We start from the raw sequence: 21,064 nt of genomic DNA on the forward strand, positions 1-21,064 counted from the left end.
CACTAAAAATGCAGTTTCTTGTAGTGTGGGTTTTGTAGCTGTTGTCATTGCGCCTCTTTTTCATTAAGTCCGGTGGCCTTAGAGGCCCGTCCGACGGCTGTGTGGCCATTCCGGTGGAACTGGCCATCAAAATCGCCCAGTTGAGAGAAAACATGCTAGAGAAATATTTTTTAGAGAGAGAAAAAAATTGGAAAATGAGAAGGCGATAGGGTTTTGATTTTAGATTTAGGGTTTAGGGTTTAGGGTTTATGGTTATGTATAGGGTTTAGGGTTTATGGTTTCACTTTTAGGGTTTAGAGTTTAGGGTTTTGGGTTTTTGGTTCTAGGTTTAGGGTTTAGGGTTTAGGTTTTAGGGTTTAGGGTTTTGGGTTTAGGGTTTAGGGTTTATGGTTTAGGGTTTATGGTTTAGGGTTTTTGGTATAGGTTTTTTGTTTAGGTTTATGGTTTAGAATTTAGGCTTTGGTGTTAAGGGCTTAGGGTTTAGGGTTTAGGTTTTAAGGTTTTGGGTTATGGGTTTAGGGTTTAAAATATAGGCTTTGGGGTTTAGGGTTTAGGATTTAGGGTTTAGAGTTTATGCTTTAGGGTTTAGGGTTTAGGGTTTAGTGTTAGGGTCTAGGGTTTAGAGTTAGGGTTTAAGGTTCAGGGTTTAGACTTTAGGTCTTAGGTTTAGGCTGTCAGAGTTAGGTTTTAATGTTTAGGGTTGTGGGTTTCAAGTTTAGGATTTCGGGTTGTATGTTTAAGGTTTAGGGTTTAGGATTTAGAAATTATGTTCAAGGGTTTAGGATTTAGGGTTTAGAGTTTGTATTTAGGTTTTAGTGTTTAGGTTTAGGGTTAAGGTATAGGATTTAGGGTTTAGAATTTAGTGTTTAGGGTTTAGGGTTTAGGGTTTGGATTTAGGGGTTAGGATATAGAGTTTAGGGTTTAAGGTTTAAGGTTAAGTGTACAGGGGTTTAGTGTTTTGTGTTTTGGTTTAAGGGTTTAGGGTTTATGGTTTTGGGTTTTATGGATTTAGGGTCTAGGGTTTTGGGTTTAGGGTTTAGGGATTAGGATTTTAAGTGTAGGATTTAGGGTTTAGTATTTAGGGTTTAGCGCTTAGGTTTAGGTTTTAGGGTTTAGGGTTTAGAGTTTGGATTTAGGTTTTAGTGTTTAGGTTTAGGGTTAGGGTATATGAATTAGGGTTTAGAATTTAGTGTTTAGGGTTTAGGGTTTAGTTTTAGGGTTTAAGGTTTAGGTTTAGGGTTAGAATTTAGGGTTTAGGGTTTAGGGTTTAGGGTTTAGAGTTTAGGGTTCAGTGTTTATAGTTAAGGGTTTAGGGTTTAGCATTTAGGGTTTAGGTTTTAGGGGTTAGAATTTAGGGTTTAGGTTTTAGGGGTTAGAATTTAGGGTTTTGGATTTAGGGTTTAGATTTAGTGTTTAGGGTTTAGGGTTCGGGGTTTTAAGTTATAGGCTTTGGGTTTTGGGTTTTGGGTTTAGGGTTTAGGAATTAGGATTTAGGATTTGGGGTTTAGTTTTTAGCGTTTAGGATTTAGGATTTAGGGTTTTTGGTTTTGGCTTAGGGTTTTAGATTTAGGGATTAGGATTTAGTGTTTAGATTTGGATTTAGGTTTTAGTAGTTAGGTTTTGGGGTATGTTATAGGATTTAGGGTTTAGGGCTTAACAATTAGAGTTTAGGATTTAGTGTTTATGGTTTAAGGTTTAGGTTTGGGTTTAGGATTTAGAGTTAGGGGTCAGGTTTAGGGAGTAGAGTTTAGGGTTTAGGATTTAGTGTTTACTGTTTAAAGTTTAGGGATTATGGTTGAAGGTGGAGGGTTTTAATTTAGGGTTTAGGTTTTAGGGTATAGGGTTTGGGTTTAGGGTTTAGGGTTTAGGGTTTAGGGCTTAGGGCTTAGGGTTTAGAGTTAAGAGTTTATGGTTAAGGATTTAGGGTTTAGGGTTTAAAATTTAGGGTTTAGGGTTTGGGGTTTAGGGGTTATGATTCAGAGTTTAGGGTTTAGGGTTTAGTATTTAGGGTCTAGAGTTTAGGATTTAGGGCTTAGGGTTTAGGATTTAGTGTTTAGGGTTTAGGATTTAGGGTTTAGGGTTTAGAATTTAGGGTTTAGGGTTTAGGTTTAGGCTTAGGATTCAAGATGTAGGGTTTAGGGTTGAGGGTTTAACGTTTAGAGTTTAGAATTTAGGGTTTAGGGTTTAGGATTTAGAGTGTGGGGTCAAGTTAGGGATTAGGGTTTAGGGTTTTTGGTTTAAAATTTAGAGTTTAGGGTTTATGGTTAAGGGTTAAGTGTTTTACTTTTAGGGTTTAGGGTTTAGGGTTTAGGGTTTAGAGTTTAGGGTTTCGAGTTACGAGTTCATGGTTAAGAGTTTAGGGTTTAGGGTTTAGGGTTTAAAATTTAGGGTTTAGGGTTGTAGGTTTTGGGTTTAAGGTTTAGGGTTTAGGTTTTAGGGTTTAAGGTTTAAGGTTTAAGGTTTAGGGTTTCGAGTCAAAGTTTTTTTTTGTTTTCTTGTTCTTCTTACCAGCCTTTGAACCCTTGATCCACTAGTGGTATTGAGCAAACTCCTCAACCACTATGAACAAAGAGGCCAGTCGGGTTTAATGTTTAAGGTTTTAGGTTTAGGGTTTAAGGTTTAGGGGTTTGGTTTTAGGGTTGAGGGTTTCAAGTTGTAGGTTTAGAGTTTAGGGTTTATGATTTAGAGGTTAGGTTTAAGGGTCTAAGGTTTAGGGATTAGGGTTTTGACTTTAGGGTTTAGGGTTTAGGGTTTTGAGTTTAGATTTAGGGTTTAGAGTTTAGGGTTTTTGTTTACGTATAGGGTTTAGGGTTTGTGGTTAAGCTTTTAGGGTTTAGAGTTTAGGGTTTTTGGTTTAGGTTATAGGGTTTAGGGTTTTGGGTTGTCGGTTTATGGTTTAGGGTTTAGAGTTTATGGCTAAGGTTTTAGGGTTTAAGGTTTATTGTTTAGCTTTGAGTTTAGGGTTTTTGGTGTAGGGTTTAGGGTTTAGCGTTTATGGTTTAGAATTTTGGGTTTGGGGTTAAGGGTTTAGGGTTTAGGGTTTAGGGTTTAGGTTTTAGAGTTTAGGGTTTTGGGTTTACAATTTACGGTTTATGGTTTAGATTTAGGGTTTATAATTTAGTCTTTGGGGTTTAGTGTTTAGGGTTTAGGGATTAGGGTTTAGGGTTAAGGATTTAGGGTTAGGGTTTAGGTTTTAGGGTTAGGGTTTAGAGTTCAGGTTTAGGCTTTAGGATTTATGGTTATTGTTTAGTGATTAGGATTTAGGGTGTAGGATTTAATGTTTTGGATTTAGCCTTGAGGTTTAGGATTTATTGGTTAGGGCTTAGATTTAGGGTTTTCAATTTATGGTTAGGGATTAGGGATTAAGGTTTTTGGATTGGGGTTTTTGGTTAGGCTTTAGGGTTTAGGGTTTGATGTTTTTTATTTAGGGTTTAGGGGTTAGGGTTTAGAGCTCAGTATTTAGTGTTTAGTATGTAGGGTTCACAGTTTGGATTTAGGGTTTAGCGTTTAGGTTTAGGGTTAAGGTTTAGGGTTTTGGGTTTAGGGTTTAGGTTTAAGGTTTAGGCTTAGGGTATAGGGTTAGGGTTTAGAGTTTAGGGTTTAGCTTTCCGAGTTTAGCATTTAGGGTTTAGGATTTAGGGTTTAGAATTTAGAATTAAGATTTAGGTTTTAGTTTAGTGTTAGGATTTAGGGTTTTAGGTTTTGGGTTTAGAGTTTAAGGTTTAGGTTTAGGGTTAAGGTTTTGGGTTTAGGGTTTAGGTTTAAGGTTTAGGGTTAGGGTTTAGGGTTTAGGGTTTACCTTTCAGAGTTTAGCATTTAGGGTTTAGGATTTAGGGCTTAGAGTTTAGATTTAGCGTTTAGGTTTTAGGTTTAGTGTTAGGTTTTAGGGTTTAAGGTTTTGGGTTTAGGGTTTAGGGTTTAGGGTTTAAGGTTTAGAGTTTATGTTCAAGGGTTTAGGGTTTCGAGTTGTAGGTTTAGGGTTTAGGGGTTAGGATTTAGGATTTAGGGTTTATGGCTTAGGTTGAGGGTTTAGGATTTCGGGATAGGGTTTAGGGATTAAGGTTTGGGGTTTAGGATTTATGGTTCAGAGTTTGTATTTAGGATTTAAGGTTTAGGGTTTAGGGTTTAAGGTTTAGTCTTTTGGGTTCGGGGTTTAGGGTTTAGGGTTTAAGGTTAAGGGTATAGGGTTTATGATTTTGTGTTTTGGTTTAAGGTTTTAGGGTTTATGGTTTATGGTTTATGGTTTAGGGTAATAGATTTAGGGTTTAGGGGTTAGGATTTAGAGTTTAGGGTTTAAGATTTATGGTTTAGGGCTTAGGTTTAGGATTTAGGGTTTAGAGTTTGGATTTAGGTTTTAGTGTTTAGGTTTAGGGTTACAGTATAGGAATTTGGGTTTAGAATTTAGTATTTAGGGTTTAGGGTTTGGGTTTGGGGTTTAAGGTTAATGTTTAGGGTTAGTATTTAGGGTTTAGGGTCTAGGGTTCTGAGTTTACATTTTATAGTGAAGGGTTTAGGGTTTAGGTTTTAGGGGTTAGAGTTTAGGGTTTTGTTTTTAGGGTTCAGGATTTTGGGTTTAGGATTTAGGGTTCAGGGTTTTGAGTTGTAGGTTTAGGGTTTAGGGGTTAGGATTTAGAATTTAGGATTTAGTGTTTAGTATTTAGGATTTTAGGGTTTAGGGTTTTGGCTTAGGGTGTAGGATTTACGGTTTAGAGTTTGGATTTAGGTTTTAGTGTTTAGGTTTATGATTAGGGTATATGATTTAGGGTTTAGAATTTAGTGTTTAGGGTTTAGGATTTGGATTTAGGGGTTAGGATTTAAGTTTAGGGTTTAAGGTTAGGGATATAGGGGTTTTGTGTTTTGTGTTTTGGTTTATGGGTTTAGGGTTTATGGTTTTGGGTTTAGGGTCTAGGATTTAGTGTTTAGGGTTTAAGGTTTAGGGGTTAGTAATTAGAGTTTAGGGTTTAGGGCTTATGTTTAGGATTTATGGTTTAGAGTTTGGATTTGGGTTTTAGTGTTTAGGTTTAGTGTTAGGGTATATGAATTATGGTTTAGGGTTTAGGGTTTAGGGTTTAGAGTTTAGGGTTTAGGGTTTAGGGTTTATAGTTAAGAGTTTAGGGTTTAGGGTTTAGGGGTTAGAGTTTAGGGATTTGGATTTACGGTTTAGGATTTAGTATTTAGGGTTTAGGGTTTAGGATTCAGGGTTTTTAGTAGTAGATTTAAGGTTAGGTGTTTAGTATTTAGGATTTAGGGTTCAATGTTTTGCATTTAGGATTTAGGGTCTTGGGTTTTGGCTTAGGGTTTAGGATTTATGGTTTAGTATTTAGGGTTTAGAGTTTGGATTTGGGTTTCAGTGTTTAGGTTTAGGATTAGGGTATATGATTTGGGGTTTAGGATTTAGGGTTCGGATTTAGGGTTTAAGGTTTAGGTTTAGCATTAGAATTTAGGGTTTAGGTTTAAGGTTTAGGGCTTAGGTTTAGGATTTAGGGTTTAGAGTTTGGATTTAGGGTTTAGTGTTTAGGTTTAGGGTTAGGGTATAGATTTAGGGTTTAGGATTTAAGGTCTAGGGTTTAAAGATTGGATTTAGGTTTTGGGGTTTAGGTTTAGGGTTAGGGTATAAGATTTAGGATTTAGGGTTTAGAATATAGAGTTTAGGGTTTAGGGTTTTGATTTAGGGTTTAGGGTTTAGGTTCAGGGTTAGCATTTAGGGTTTAAGGTATAGGGCTTAGGGTTTAGAGTTTAGGGTTTAGATTTGGGTATAGGGTTTAGGGTTTAGCGTTTTGAGTTGTAGATTTAGGGTTTAGGGGTTTGGATTTAGGGTTTAGGGTTCAAAGTTTAGGATTTAAGGTTTAGGGTTTTGGCTTAGTGTTTAGGATTTTTTAAAAAAATTTTTAACGTCCCTTGAGGGGGTCAGGGGCTGAGCAACGCCCCCAGACCTTATCATATATAAAATCAAATTATACAAGGAGGGGGACATATACCTTACCTCCAATCCTAAGGTGGGTCAAGAGTCGACCTACCTACTAAGGTTAGTCGACTCCACCCTATACAAGAAGATGTAATATTAAACTAAGCACCTAGAGAGGACTCCTCTCTTAATACAAAGTACAAATAATACATAAATAAGGGAGACTCTCCCCTTACAAGAAATTTAGATTTATACCTAATCAAACTACTATACCTAATGACATAGTGTGGTTGAAAAGTTATGTCTCATGAATCAACTTGTCTAGGGATTGTATGAGTCCTTCTTACAGCACTTGGTATATCATGAGTATATTAGTGGGATTCTCACAAGTTTGTAGCTATTCGTTTCTATTACATTTGCTTCACTGTTGGCTCAACATAACAAGTTGCACTTTTCCTCTGAAGAGCTCCCTTAGCTGCAGATAGCTCCCTCTTGCTGCACTAGGTTTTGATCATCGAACAGTAGATATTTGTGATTTTAATTTAGACAAGATAACAAGCATGTTGTTATAATGTATGCCTCTGGAGAAATTCCACCACCACCAGGAGTTCCTGTTCATAATCAAACAACCAAACTAAGTTGATAGTTAAGTTGAAAGATAGAACCAGAAATTCGAGGAGGTGTGTTGAAAGGAATCAATCAAGGAGGAATTTTAATCATTCTCAATTTTTTTCTTCTGAAACTATGAATTCCCGTTTTCTCCAGAATATAACTTCCTCTAACTGCTTTTGGTAATTGGTTGGGGGTGTAATAATGTTGGATGATATCTTGCGTATGACTTTGTTTGGACAGTAAATTTGATGTATTGTTGGCCTCTTTGTATGTATGAACACATTGAAAATATGCACATTGTTTAGCTAAGCCTTGTAGCTCTTGCACAAAACTGCTAAGCCTCCAAGGAGGATCAGAAATCTGCAAAAACCATTTATTTAGTAATTCAGAATCCACTTCTAAAATGATGTTTTGATACCCATGTTGGATGCACCAATTGAGCCCATAACTGGCAGCCTGTACCTCTGCCTGATTATTGGTCCCTTCATCCAATGGTATAGCAAATGCGTAAACAATAGTCCCATTCGAATCCCTCAGAATACCACCGCCTCCAATCTTCCCCGGATTATGCAAAGAACTACCATCCATATTCAGTTTATAATTAGGAATAGAAGGAGTTTTCCACCTTACTGAGATGACTCTAACCTCATGTTTACCATGTTCTATCCTGTCTACAACCTCTGGCCACTGAATTGGCAACTGAATATAAGGAAATACAGATCTGAGAAGCTGAAACATGTCTTTAATAATCAAGTATTTAACCCTGCTGATACTAGAAATCTTGCCCCCATACTTGGCTGAACACCTATTTTTCCATAAGTTCCATCATATGACTATAGGAAGAGTCTGAAGAATCATCTTGTGAGCTTCATTTTTAACTTGACTGCCACCCCAATTTAATAGGTAGCTACTTAGGGATGTCTGTTGTATAGTAACAGCCAAAGAATTTGTAAAATATTTCCAGATATATGTTGCAAATTGTCCTTGAATTAATATATGATCCACATCATCCCAACCTTGCTGATAACAACAAGAACATCTCACAGGTTCCACCCCAAAGGTCCCTAATTTCTCATTTGTTGGTAGTTTTTTCCTCAAAGCCCTCCAAAGGAGGAATGACATTTTGAAAGGAATATGTATATGCCAAATTTGAGAGTTAAGTTCTGTAGTGCTCTTCTTATTTCTGCAAATTTCCCAGGCTGATGCACATGTGAATTTTCCAAATATAGTATGTTTCCAGACTGCACTATCTAAAACTCCCTGCAAAAACTGAAAATCAGTATTTAAAATAGAAGGAATGAGAAGAGGCGGAACCTGTTGCCTCAGTTTCCTTTCATTCCATTTTCCATTAACTAGAAATTGTGCAATAGTAGCATTATTGAGACTTGATACACCATTAGTATAATTAGCTAGAGCTCCTACTCCTAACCAATCATCCCACCAAAATGAGCAACTGCCTGAATTGATTTTCCAACCTATATGCTCTTCTACTTTAATCTTGTTCCTCATCATGTACTTCCACATCAAAGACTGTCCAGTGTCCACCTTTTTTGCAACTGGGTGAGCTCTTTGACAATATTTGGATTTAAGAAATTGACTCCATAAAGAATATTTTGATCTGAAAGTCCACCATTGTTTGTATTGCAAAGAAGTGCATATATCAGTGAGTCTTCTCATCCCTACCCCTCCTTCTGTACAAGGTAAACTCATAGTGTCAAGTGAATCCCAATGATATTTCCTTTTATCATGATCCCTTCCCTAGAAGAAGTCAGCAATAATGGCCTCTATGTATTTAATAGTAGTGTTTGGAGGAGAAATTACAGCCATAGTATGTATAGGTATAGATTGTAAAGCATGCTTGATCAATGTAATCCTTCCCCCAAAACTAAGAATCCTTGCCTGCCATCCACAAACCTTTTTGGAGACCTTCTGATAACAACATGGGAAGCATGGATCGCGTAAAAGCATTAGAGGAGTTTGATGGACACAAAATAAAGAAGTACAATGTGTGGAAGGTCCATATAAGTGAAGAGAAAGAAGAAAGAGGCCATTTGTGCAAATGGTCATCTCATAATTTCAAGAATTCACAAAAGAAGACAACCAAACAAGGCCCTTACCTCATTAAAGGTAAAATTGTCAAAGAAGTGTCTTCTTTACTTTATTTTAAAGAATTCACAAAAGAAGTCAACCAAACAAGGCCCTTACCTCATTAAGGGTAAAATTGTCAAATAAGTGTCTTGTTTATTTTATTAGTATAAATAGTAGTCTCTTTTATTTTGGAAGATTTAGACTATATGGATTTTGAATGTGAAATGAACAAACTCTTTCAAGAGTGTAGTTTAAAGGTGGAATCCCTTTAGGATAGCCTAGCTTAGTGGAGCTTAATATCGATTAGTGATGGGTGGATTCTCATTGTTGATTTAGGACTTCTTTAACCTTGATTTCACTTGAGATTGCTCATTTGTGGTTTTCAATTTGAGTTGTTTCTTTTCGAATTCAAGTTTCTCTTCTTCCTTGGCTGATTGTTTATTCAATTGCCTTTCTTTCTTCTCTTCTCATCTCTTATTTCTCATCTATGTTACTTTTGTGTTGTTTCATTCCCCATTTGATTTCAATTGGTTTCATCCCCAATTGGAACCCTTATCATTTGGTATCAAGAGCCTAGGTTTAGATTTGTTCTTACAAATCTTGTCTTGGTTTTAAAAAAAAAGAATCCAAAAAAATTGTCAGAAAAAAAAAAAGAAATCTAAATTTTTTTAAATTTTGATTTGTTATTTTTGACATTAGATCCTTGTTCCCTAGTGTTTTATTGAGTCTAGGTTTCAATTTTTGTTCAATTTGGAGTTGTAGAAGTGAAGTTACCATTGAAGGGTTTCAAGCTTTTCAAACTTTTCAAATTTTGAAAGTGGGTCTTTTGATTGAGGCGAAATTGGAGGTTAATAATTAATGGGCTTTGTTCTCTTAGTTGAAGGGAAGAAAATCCTAAATTTTGAGCCAATTTCAAGTTGATTTGAGTGTATTGGGGTTTAGTGTGTGTTCTTGGTGGTCTATGTGTTCTTTTGTATCTTCAAGTTGTTCTTGAAGAGGAAGAAAGAAGAAAGAAGAAAGAAGAAAGAAGAAAGTACATTCGATCCAACTTTTTAAGTCAAAGTTGGTAAAAGATGTTTTTTTGGTGTCTATTAGTGGAATTTTGAAAAAAAAATAAAATTTGAATTCAAAAAAAAAAAAAATCCACGTGGACTGCCACGTCAGCAATCAGCTGCCAACAAAGTAGACACTTCAGCGCCAAGTCAGTGCCACAACAACAGCTCACTGCCAGGCCATCCTAGATGTACCACGTGGCGTGTGTGGCTCAGATTCAGAGCGGAAAATGTGCAGGTTTTTGCTTAAGATTCCAAAAATATTCTAAGTATGGGAAGTTTTTTGGACCAAAAAATTTTTCTAAGTGTCCAAACTTCTTGATTCTATTTCTATACTTTTTTCCTTCAATTCCTCAACTATTTAACAACTAATTAACATCTTTAATTACTTGTTAACTAGTTTTAATCATTAAATTATCCAATCAAAGCCTTACAAGTGAAGAACTTTTTTAAGGCTTAAAAGTTTTTCTAAGTGTCCAAATTCACTTCTTCTTCTTCCACACTTTTTTTCTTCTATTTTTCAACTATTTAACAATTAATTAACATCTTTAATTACTTTTAACTAGTTTTTAATCATCAAATCTTTTCTTTGATCTTTCAAATTAAGTAACAAGAAGTAATTCTTCTACTTTTGTTACTTGGTTTATTTTGAGTCTGAATTTTTTTTGGTACTTCTTTCTTCTACTTTTGTCATCTTAATTCGTTGATAACNGATCTTTCAAATTAAGTAACAAGAAGTAATTCTTCTACTTTTGTTACTTGGTTTATTTTGAGTCTGAATTTTTTTTGGTACTTCTTTCTTCTACTTTTGTCATCTTAATTCGTTGATAACCTTCTTGATTCTAGTCCTTTAGATTTTTGGGTCATCCTTCTGTCAAGAGTCACAATAATCCACTCCACCACAAAGAATTAGTGATTTTGTTATTTGATTGGGCAAAGGTAGTTCTCTATCAACTTTGGGAAGACACTTTAGGAAGGTGAGTGTGAGATCAAATAAGAGAGGTGTGAGGAATTTGCCACTAACCTTGTTTGCTAAGTTTTGTAGGTACCCCAGGTGATTACAAGGAAGAATGTCATCCGTAACTTCCGAATATTGTGGAGACGATATTGGTGAATATGCTTTTAGCAATATGAGCTATGAGCATGGTGAAAATGAGTTTTGTGAGGGCTATGATGGTTCTTACGAGCATGGTAATGGGGCTCTTGTTTATGATTGTGATTCTTATGAGGGATATGATAGTTCATGGGATAATGAACAACATGGTGGTGAGAACTACTACTCTGGAGATGATTTTGAGATGAATGGAACTTATGACTCTTTTGATGATGTTGAAGGGATGGAAGAACCTTATGGTGTATATCATTGTGGAGATGAAGGTTCTCATGCTACACACCATGGTTATGATGGTGATTTGAGGTACAATTCTTTCTCTCATAGGTCTTATGAATCTTTTGAGCAGAATATAGATAGAAATGGAGATTGTGAGGTTGAATTTACTACCTTGTCTTGTGCTACTTCCTATCCTAAGAAAGAAGGCATAGATGTTTGGGTGGGACCATTTCAAAGTCGCCGTGTGGACCATAGAAGAAGTACATTCCCTACTTCTCAAAATATGCTAACTTATTCTTCTCATCCTAGTTCCAATGTTTCTTGTTCTCCGTATGGTGATGAGGTTGAAGGTAGAGGGGGAGGAACATTAAGCCATGAAGTAGTAGAGTTAAGAGAATCTTTTACAATGTTGAGGGAAGATTTTGATGATTTCTTGCAGATATTTGAAAAGGTTCTGTCTATGGTACAAAAGAGGCAAGTTATTCATCATGAAGATACGCCTAAGGAGTTGCCCTTGGAAGAAAAACAAGATACTCCTTTTAAGGTTGACACTAAGGAGTTGCACATGGAAGTCAAAACACCCACTCCTTGTGCACCAAAATGGAAGTTGAACTTTAAGGGATCTTCTAACCCTTCAAAAGGAATCCTTGGCACTTGCCCTAACTCCCATCAAATTGAGAGACAAAAGATTGAGAGGAGTAAGGATGTGAAAAGTGACAACTCTAGATTGGAAAAAGGAGAGGTTGGGTGGAGTGTTGTGAGAGGGTTGTCACATTTTTCTCCGAACTCATGTAACTTTACTTTCTCTAGTAGTTTGAAAATTTGTGCAGGTATCCTTGGAAGCAAGCCTAGTGAGGCACCTCAAAATGTGAAGAATCATGAGGTTCTTGAAAGCTTCCAAAATGAGAAAATGTGCTCTAATGTTGATAGACAAGGTGACGACACTTCTTCCTATGAGCTACAAGGTAACAATGCTAACGCCTACATTTCCTTGAAGTTGGAACATCATTGTGTGGCTAGTAGCCCATTGAGTGTAAATAATAGCTTGTCTTTTTGTGAGCATATTGAGTCTTTACCTTGTGATGTTCTTGATAGCACTATCTTATGTGATGATAATATCCTTGTTGTGAGTGAGCAAGCACTAGTTGATCCTTTTGATGACCAAATTGACTCTTCTAGTAAGGTCAATTTGTGTCCACCTAGTGTTGGCACATGTATCTTGAATGAGGGTACATTGTCCTGCGATGAAAGTGATGCTACACTAGTTGATCCTATTGATGACCAAGTTGATTCTTCTAGAAAGATCAATTTGTGTCCTCATAGTGTTGGCATTAATGATTCGAATGAATCCTTACACCATAGCACCATTTATTGTTTTTCTCATGTGAATCTTGAGGTAGAATGTTTGTTAAAGGATAATCTCTTGTTTGATGATGACATGACTCTTGAGAGTGTGCATAGTGAAATGCCTTATAATGTTGGAAGTGTAGCCACTCTCAGCGGCTATCAATTGTTTGAGAATCCACTATGGTGTGATAACACACTTTCCAAAAATGGAAATCTCTTTTGTGAAGATGATAGTACATTTATTGGAGAGGGTAGTGTTAAGATGAAAGGGGACGCTTATGTGTTAAATGTTACTTCATCCTTGTGTGTTCCAATTCTTCATATGAATTGTGCTTCTTTAATATACAAAGTGTAGGCCAAACTTGGGAACAACTCGATTGAAGTTCATTTATGTGACACCTTTCTCTACTACTTGTTTGCATATGATGATGTTAGCACTTTTGAGTGGAGTACTATGATATTGGAAGATAAGGGTGCCAACCGGGTTAGTAATTAAACGTGTGCTTGATCCATGTTCATGGATTTCCTTTCCATTTGACCCCAGTAATGAGTTGAATTGTGGCATTTGTTTAGTGATGCTTGGTCAAGATGACAAGAACAATTTGGAGGAATTTGTTGGCGCCTTTCCCTACGATGGAAAGTTCTTCTTGACGATTTACAATTTACTTGAGGGGCCTACGTTGTACATGGGGAAGGGTAGTTTTCTAGCCCCCTTTCTTTACTATCTCTTTGCGTATGATCTTGTTGATTGTGCATCTTATGGGGATAAGAGTTATTTGTCAAGAGAGGGGGAAGTTTATCTTAAATTCGTCATGTTGTCTTTATGTGTTCCATCTTGTGATGTAATGAGTGCTAGGATCCTTAAACCTAGTTTTAATCTTGCATATAGGAACACCTTAGATGACCCTTATGTGCATGACACATTTCTCTACCATCTCTTTGCATATGATGAGTCTCATATTTGTCTTAAATGGGCATTGCATCGGTCGAGGTATCATTGAGGTCTATACTTGTTTGTATGACCCCATTATGTGGACCTATTATCATTTTGACCCCGGTGAGCATTTGAGCTTGTAGTAATGCTATATTTTTGGTAGTATTATCCTTTTGATGTGAGGAATAGCCAATTTCCTTGTTCTCCAACTACGGGCTTAATAGTCCTGATAATAGAAGATACTTGGTTGCTCTGAGATTGTGTCTCCTTGGTGTAATGCTTTTTGTGCTAACCATTATACCCTCATATATTTGTTGTTTGTCCTTTTCATGGTTTTGCAAGGTTTGGATTCGAGGACAAATCCTTTTCAAGAAGGGGAGGATGATAACAACATGGATCGCGTAAAAGCATTACAGGCGCTTGATGGACACAAAATCAAGAAGTACAATGTGTGGAAGGTCCATCTAAGTGAAGAGAAGAAGAAAGAGGCCATTTGTGCAAATGGTCATCTCATAATTTCAAGAATTCACAAAAGAAGACAACCACACAAGGCCCTTACCTCATTAAGGGTAAAATTGTCAAAGAAATATCTTCTTTACTTTATTTTCAAGAATGCACAAAAGAAGTCAACCAAACAAGGCCCTTACCTCATTAAGGGTAAAATTGTCAAATAAGTGTCTTCTTTATTTTATTAGTATAAATAGTAGTCCCTTTTATTTTGGAAGATTTAGATTATATGGATTTTGAATGTGAAAAAACTCTTTCAAGAGTGTAGTTTAAGGGTGGAATCCCTTTAGGATAGCCTAGCTTAGTGTATCTTAATCTAGATTAGTGATGGGTGGATTCTCATTGTTGATTTAGGACTTCTTTAACCTTGATTTCACTTGAGATTGCTCATTTGTGGTTTTCAATTTGAGTTATTTCTTTTCGAATTCAAGTTTCTCTTCTTCCTTGGTTGATTGTTTATTCAATTGTCTTTCTTTCTTCTCTTCTCATCTCTTATTTCTCATCTATCTTACTTTTGTGTTGTTTCATTCCCCATTTGATTTCAATTGGTTTCATCCCCAATTGGAACCCTTATCACCTTCTCAACTAAATGAGAATAATAAATGATCCTTTGTCTACCAATATATAGAGGACATCCTAAATAAGTAATAGGATTGCATTTCTGGGAAAAATTTGTACATTCCTGAATATTATTGATAATATCATGTGAAGTATTGTCTGGGACCATAAAATGACTCTTAGATCTATTAATAAGTTGACCAGTTGTATGCTCATACTCCCCCAAAGTGTCGATAATGAGTTTCAAGGATTGTCTGTCAGTAGATGCAAATATAATTACATCATCTGCAAAACTTACATGATTGATCTGTGGTCCCTTAGGTTCCATAAAGAAACCTATATAGCTTGGAATCTGATGTAGAGAATTAAGCATCTTTGTTAATACCTCTACTCCTAAAATAAATAAGGCAGGGGATAAATGATCACCTTACTTAAGTCCTCAAATAGAGTGAAAGAAACCTTGTCGATGACCATAAATTATAATAGAATACCAATTGTTACTCATTATTCTCCAAACTAAATCTATAAACATTTCCCCAAAACCAAATCTCCTTAGAACCAAACATGTAAATGACCAAGACACTCTATCATATGCCTTGGCCATATCAAGTTTGATAACCACATTATTTCCTCTCTGGGGTTTTTTAATACCACGAGTAATCTCTTGTGCTAACATGATACTTTCAGTTATGCTTCTTCCTCTCACAAACACTAACTGATTTTCTGATAACAATAGAAGTGAGACAGTAGCCAATCTCATGCTCAACACTTTGGAAATAATCTTATTAGTAAAATTACTAAGACTAATAGGTCTGAGTTTTGTGAATCTGGAAGGCTGGTCAATTTTAGGAAGTAAAACCAAACAAGCATGAGACATGAACTTAGGCATAATATGACCACAGAAGAAAGATTGTACAACAACCAATAAATCTTCTTTAATGATATTCCAACAGACCTGATAAAATTTTCCCTCAAAGCCATCAGGACCTGCTGCTGAATGTGGATGCATAACAAACACAACTTGTCTGAGTTCATCTATATTAGGTATTGCTTGTAGCATCTCATTTTGGTCAGGAGTAATTATTGTAGGAATATATTGAAGGATTCTTTCATTTTGTCCAGTAAATTAGTGCTGATAGTAGTCACAAGCTGCCTGAGCAATTTGTTCCTCACCCTGTATCCACACCTCATTTTCAATACAAATTTTATGAAGAAAAAGCCTCCTTCTCCTACATCTCATCAAAGCATGAAAGTATTTGGTATTGGCATCTCTTTCCTGAAACCATTGTAGTTGGGTCTTTTGTGTAACGACCCGGGAGCACCCCCTAGCCGTCACATGCGTATTCGACCTCTCGGAGGTCTTATACAAGCCTTAGCATACATTCATCGCATTCAGTAATAAAAAAAATGTAAAGAATAAAAAAAAAACACTATTTTAAAACAAATCCATAGTACTCATAAAGTCTTTCAAATGTAAAGAAGTAGAATTTCTAAGTCTCATGTACCATCTTAGACACGAATAGAACATTTTAGGGACACGGCCCTTTACATCAATAAAAAAAAATAAGTCTTTTACAATGTATAAGTGGAAATACTAGAAAGATAACAACTATGTCGTCGAATATATGAGGACATACCAAGCTTCTTGAGAAGAGTCAATATCCCAAGCTTCCTCAAAAGATCTCCTCACTTCCCACCACCTACACTTATAACAATAGAGAAATATGAAGTTAGTACAATAAGTACTAAGTATGATGACCATGCAAGAAAACATGCACAACGGACATTTACAAGGAATGTATGCTTTTAAGACCCTCTTTAACAAACCTTTATAACCACACGCATAAACCCACATTTCAAGTCACCATTCACAATTAAGACCATATTCACATCATTTACAACTCAATTAATTCAAGTGCACAATACTTAAAAAAGATAGTAAAGTAATTCCTTCATCACCATTTAAGCCTCTATCTCAAGTCACCCTAAGCCACACTTAAGTGTATAATGAAGTGACCTCCCATCATATACACCTAAGTGTTCCTAAGAGTTACCATAGACAAGGGTTTTATCATTACATTATAACACACTAAGTCAACATTCTTTATAAAACCATTTAAGAGACACACAAGCATATAGGGGACGATCACATAATAGCCCTAAGGCTTAGGGAACTCACTTTAGCATCGTTTAAGCCTACTCGTGCCATGTGTAGATAGCATACTACTACCTACACGTTGTAGAACCTATCCAATACTAGAGTGCACATCCCACATGATGGAAATAGGCCTTAACCGACATAGACCACACTAGCAAGGTATGGAATCCAGAGTCTATCCTACTCCGTGGAGGTTGTTCTACTTGCCAAGGGTAGAACTAAAATCAACCCATGTTGGCACGTGGTTTAAGAGATGTTCAAGGATGTTCATTGTGCCTAATCTCATGCTCAACTAGGCCACCATCCTAACCACGTCCACTCGGTGCTTAGCCTTGGTTGCCATAGAGTATTCAATCACATATGTACTAGAGAGGGTTCCTTTTCTAGTTCAACCAACTCATAGTACCTCTTCCCAAGAAAGGCCCTATTTCTTAGTCATAGCCAATCTAGGTTCATAAGGATAGCTCATTTTACTTTCTTAGATAAGGATTTTTATGCCGTTCCGGCTCCATCCATCTCTAAGCCTATCATTTCACTCAAGAAGGGAACATCGCCCTAAGGCCCATCCTTCAAGGTTATACATTTTCTTAGGAAAGCTAGACTCTTAAAAAGGCACTATGCTTAAGCCTACCAATTCAAGTCTAGGCCTAGAATTCCTCTTTTAGCATTTATAGGAAGAGCTCCATTACTAAGTCATAGCCCAACTAAACATTCATATATATAATCAAGCTTCCATGACACAAGACAAGATACTCAAGTCTAGCATATGATCTACAACATCATCTTATGAAAACTCATCATAGTCCATCATCACCACATATCACCATTTCAAGAGAGACATGCTTTCACATTAGCATAATAACACTTTATACCTTATGACATTAATACCATTAGAATATCTTCACATTATAGCTTCACACAAACTTTACATATAGCTTCATATAGGACTTTACATATAGCCTCATATATGTATAAAAATACAATAATATAATAACACTCATATATTGCCCTTCATGACCTCAATTCCCAATAATACCACACAAGAATATTATATAACACTTCCACCAAAGGTGGGTTCAACCTACCAACAACAATCAATTCCATAAAGAGAGTTCAAGCTTTCTTACCATAATCCAAAGCCATAGCCAAAATCATCAATACTTCACCCATAAGGCTTACCACCCTTAATTCATCCATTATCAACAATTAATCATAAATAAACATTTAAACAACACAAGAGATATCAATACAATTCACTTTACACATAATTCCATCAACTTTGAATTTATAGAAATAGACCCACTTCATAGCAAATTTAGGGTTTTAGTGAAAACATGGATTCTTGAATAAAGTTCATATAAAATAATCAATTCTACTTTAATTCACCCATATAATGCTTTTGAAAATAATTTATCAATGAACCCATGCTTAGAATAGAAATTAGCCTTTTGTTCTTTGAAGACTTTTGAAACCCTTTTTGAATGGACTCCTTGAAAGAAAGGATAATCAAGGATCAAGGGTCACCATACCTTAGACTTGATGAATCCCATGAAAATTTGATGAAGAGAGCTTGAAATCTAAAACCCTAGGTTTCCACTTCTCCTTCTTCCTTGAGTTGAGAGAGAAATATTGAGGGAGAAGAACTTTTGGATTTAATTTGGGAAAAGAGAGTAAATGACTTGTTAAAAGACTTAAAACCTTATATATTTATCATATAAACCATTTAAAATCAACACAACATAATAAACAATTAAAACAAAATTACTTAAAAACCCTTCTCTTGAGGCAGCCCGTCAGGGACCACGCCCAACTAAACGGGTTGTGAGGGGCACCACGGCTCGTGGTGGTGCCCGTGGTCCTTGAGGCAGTAAGCCTCCCTCACTTGCCAAGCCCTCCAAGGACAATTCAAGTTCACGATAGCTCCCACGATCTGTGGTCAACACAACGAGTCGTGGTGATGCTTGTGAACTTGGAGGCAGTGGCTTGGCTAAATGGGCTTGCAAGCTTTTTCACCGAGTGACCTTCACGGCCACTTTTACGAACCGTGGTCATGACCACTGGCCGTGAACTGGTCTGTGGTCATGGGGCAGTAGCTTGGCCAAGGTTGAGCAAGTCTTGTCCCCTTGGTTTGACACATGCCTCTTCCTTAAACCATCATTTAAAAACACCTTTTTAACATAGAGTCTAGCACGTGCCTTGATGTTGACTCACGAAACTCTTTTAAACACGACTCGGGACAACCATACTCCATCAAAACACATGTGAAGCTCTAGTTCTTCCTACTTCATTTTGAGGGGCGTTACATTTTGTTTAAGAATAGATTCTTCCAATTTCAAATACCTAATGTAGGTTGCAGTCATCTGATGTAATTTTTGTCTAAGAGCTTCAGTATTATTTGTTACAAATTCCTCTTCAGAATTCCTAATAGTCTCTTCAAACTCCCTTACCTTAGAAAAAATATCTTCATACTCTTGTTTGGACCAGTTGCTAAGAGTGGAAGTTAATCTCTTCATTTTCATATGTAATTTCCACATAGGATCACTAGTAGTAACCTGTTCCCAACATTACTGAATTGTTTTCAGAAAATTCACATTTTCAACCCATCAGTGTAAAAACTTGAAGTATTTTGTATGATTCTTAATTGTATTAATCATCTCCATCAATAGAGGACTATGATCAGAACCAACAGAGGATATATTCTCAATAGTAGTTTGAGGCATAACTTCTAACCATTTATCATTAACCATAGACCTATCTAATCTCTTCCAAACTCTAGCTTCTACATCTCTTTGATTACACTATGTAAATGGAAGCCCTGTGTTACCTAGATCAGTCAATCCATGGGCCTCTATTTCTCCAATAAATTCAAAACTCTTATTCATATTGTAAGGGATTCCCCCAAGCTTCTCCTCTATAGATGTGATAACATTGAAATCACCAACACTACACCAAGGTATTTCCATATTAGCATAAAACATTAACGTGTCCCACAAAGGTCTCCTCATATACTCCTTACATTTAGCATAAATAAAGGACATCATGAATTTATCAGGGAGATCATTGTGTTGAAAGGTTACTATAATGTGTTGATAATGCTTTTCAAGAATATGACCATTTACCTCATTGGACCAAAACAACCAAATTTTCCCATTAGGATTACTGACTGCATGATTCATTTGGAGTTGAATTCGTACTATGTCAATATGAGACTGATCTGCAAATGGTTCCAGGTTAGTAATAAGAGATAAATGATGAAGTTTCTTGAGAGTTTGTAGCCTTTCCAGTGATCCTTTGGTGTTGATACTCCTAGCATTCCAACAGATGGACTTAATCATTAAAAACCTTTCAATTTGGACCTAGTCATTGGCCTGCTAGAGGTGCCATACATGCTAGTGATAGTCTGATAAGGGTTGTGTCTAGTCTGCTTCCTTCCCCTTGGGGATAAACCATGTTCCTCTGTCATTCTTTGAACATCAGAACATTTATCCTGGAGATTGGAACCAAAAATTTGACTTGTCTTCTTAATGTTGTCATCTGCATCCTCATCAGATTCATCCATAGATTGATTATCAGGATCCACCTCATCTTCAGAGTTAAGTGTCCCAAACTCATCACGAATCAGCTTACCCTGCTTGTCTTTAGGCAGAACCTGTTACTTAGTTTGTTGACCAGTGTCTATTACATCTAGATCCTGGCCAGTATTCTTCTGCATTCTCTTTTTTATAGCCTCTCTTCTCTTTTTACTCGACCTTTCCCTAGATTTATTAATGAATCTACTATGTTGTTGACCTGAATCAGTTATCTCTTGTGTTCCAGGATTCTGTTGATTTTTGTTTGGGGTAGCAGGGGCTCTAGAGTCTCAACTATGGTCAAAATCCACTTCGTCATGTCTAGCATGAGTCAGTCCCCCCCTCCTTTGGACACCCCTTCCTACAGGTTAGTAGGTGTCTCCTGTTCCCTCCCATCCACACCTCCAACAGCTTCCTCAACAACAATAGCAATTTCAAGGGGTTTAGGGGATGGGAGCATTAAGTCAATACCTGTAACATCTTTCCCTTTAATCACTTCTTTTCTTGAAATGTTATTAGTGTTTTTTGTTACATTTCGGATTTGCTCACCCTGTTCCTGCTGTTGATTTGATGTTGGCTTCAGCCTTCTATCTTTTTTGCTGCCATTGTGTATGTCCAGTTCCTCTAAAGGAGGTGGTGACTCCTGAAAATCAAGATTAATATATGTATTTTGTGTAGGAATAGCAATTATACCTGCCTGGTTGATGGACTGGTCTGGTTGTTTGGGGTTTCCCCTTGGTACCTGCTGCTGATTCTTATTCCTCCTCCTTTGTGTTTGCCACTGATCCTCTTGCTGCACCTGCCTTTGTCCCTGATCCCTTTGTTGATTATAAGGATTGATATTATCATCTCTTGGACCAGAGTCTTTGTAACCCTTAGGCTGTTGTTGATTGTTATGCATATCTTTATTACTCTTGTTTCTCACATTGTCCATTTCTTTTCATCCCTTTGTCTAATGGTACAATCATTTTCCACATGCCCTTGATGCTTATAATAGAAATAGT

At 36.5% G+C, this 21,064-nt stretch overlaps 1 protein-coding gene across 1 annotated transcript in view; it reads left to right on the forward strand.

Annotated features, from left to right (window-relative positions):
* The window catches only part of LOC125843197 (DEAD-box ATP-dependent RNA helicase 47, mitochondrial), a 2,498-nt gene extending 2,354 nt beyond the window's left edge, over positions 1-144 (forward strand). The window contains exon 3 of the mRNA XM_049522411.1: positions 83-144. Within this exon, the coding sequence (XP_049378368.1) occupies positions 83-144 (62 nt within the window). The remainder of the gene's footprint in view (positions 1-82) is intronic.
* Positions 145-21,064: the final 20,920 nt, after the last annotated feature.

Source organism: Solanum stenotomum, chromosome 10, assembly GCF_019186545.1.
Source record: "Solanum stenotomum isolate F172 chromosome 10, ASM1918654v1, whole genome shotgun sequence".
NCBI lineage: Eukaryota > Viridiplantae > Streptophyta > Magnoliopsida > Solanales > Solanaceae > Solanum > Solanum stenotomum.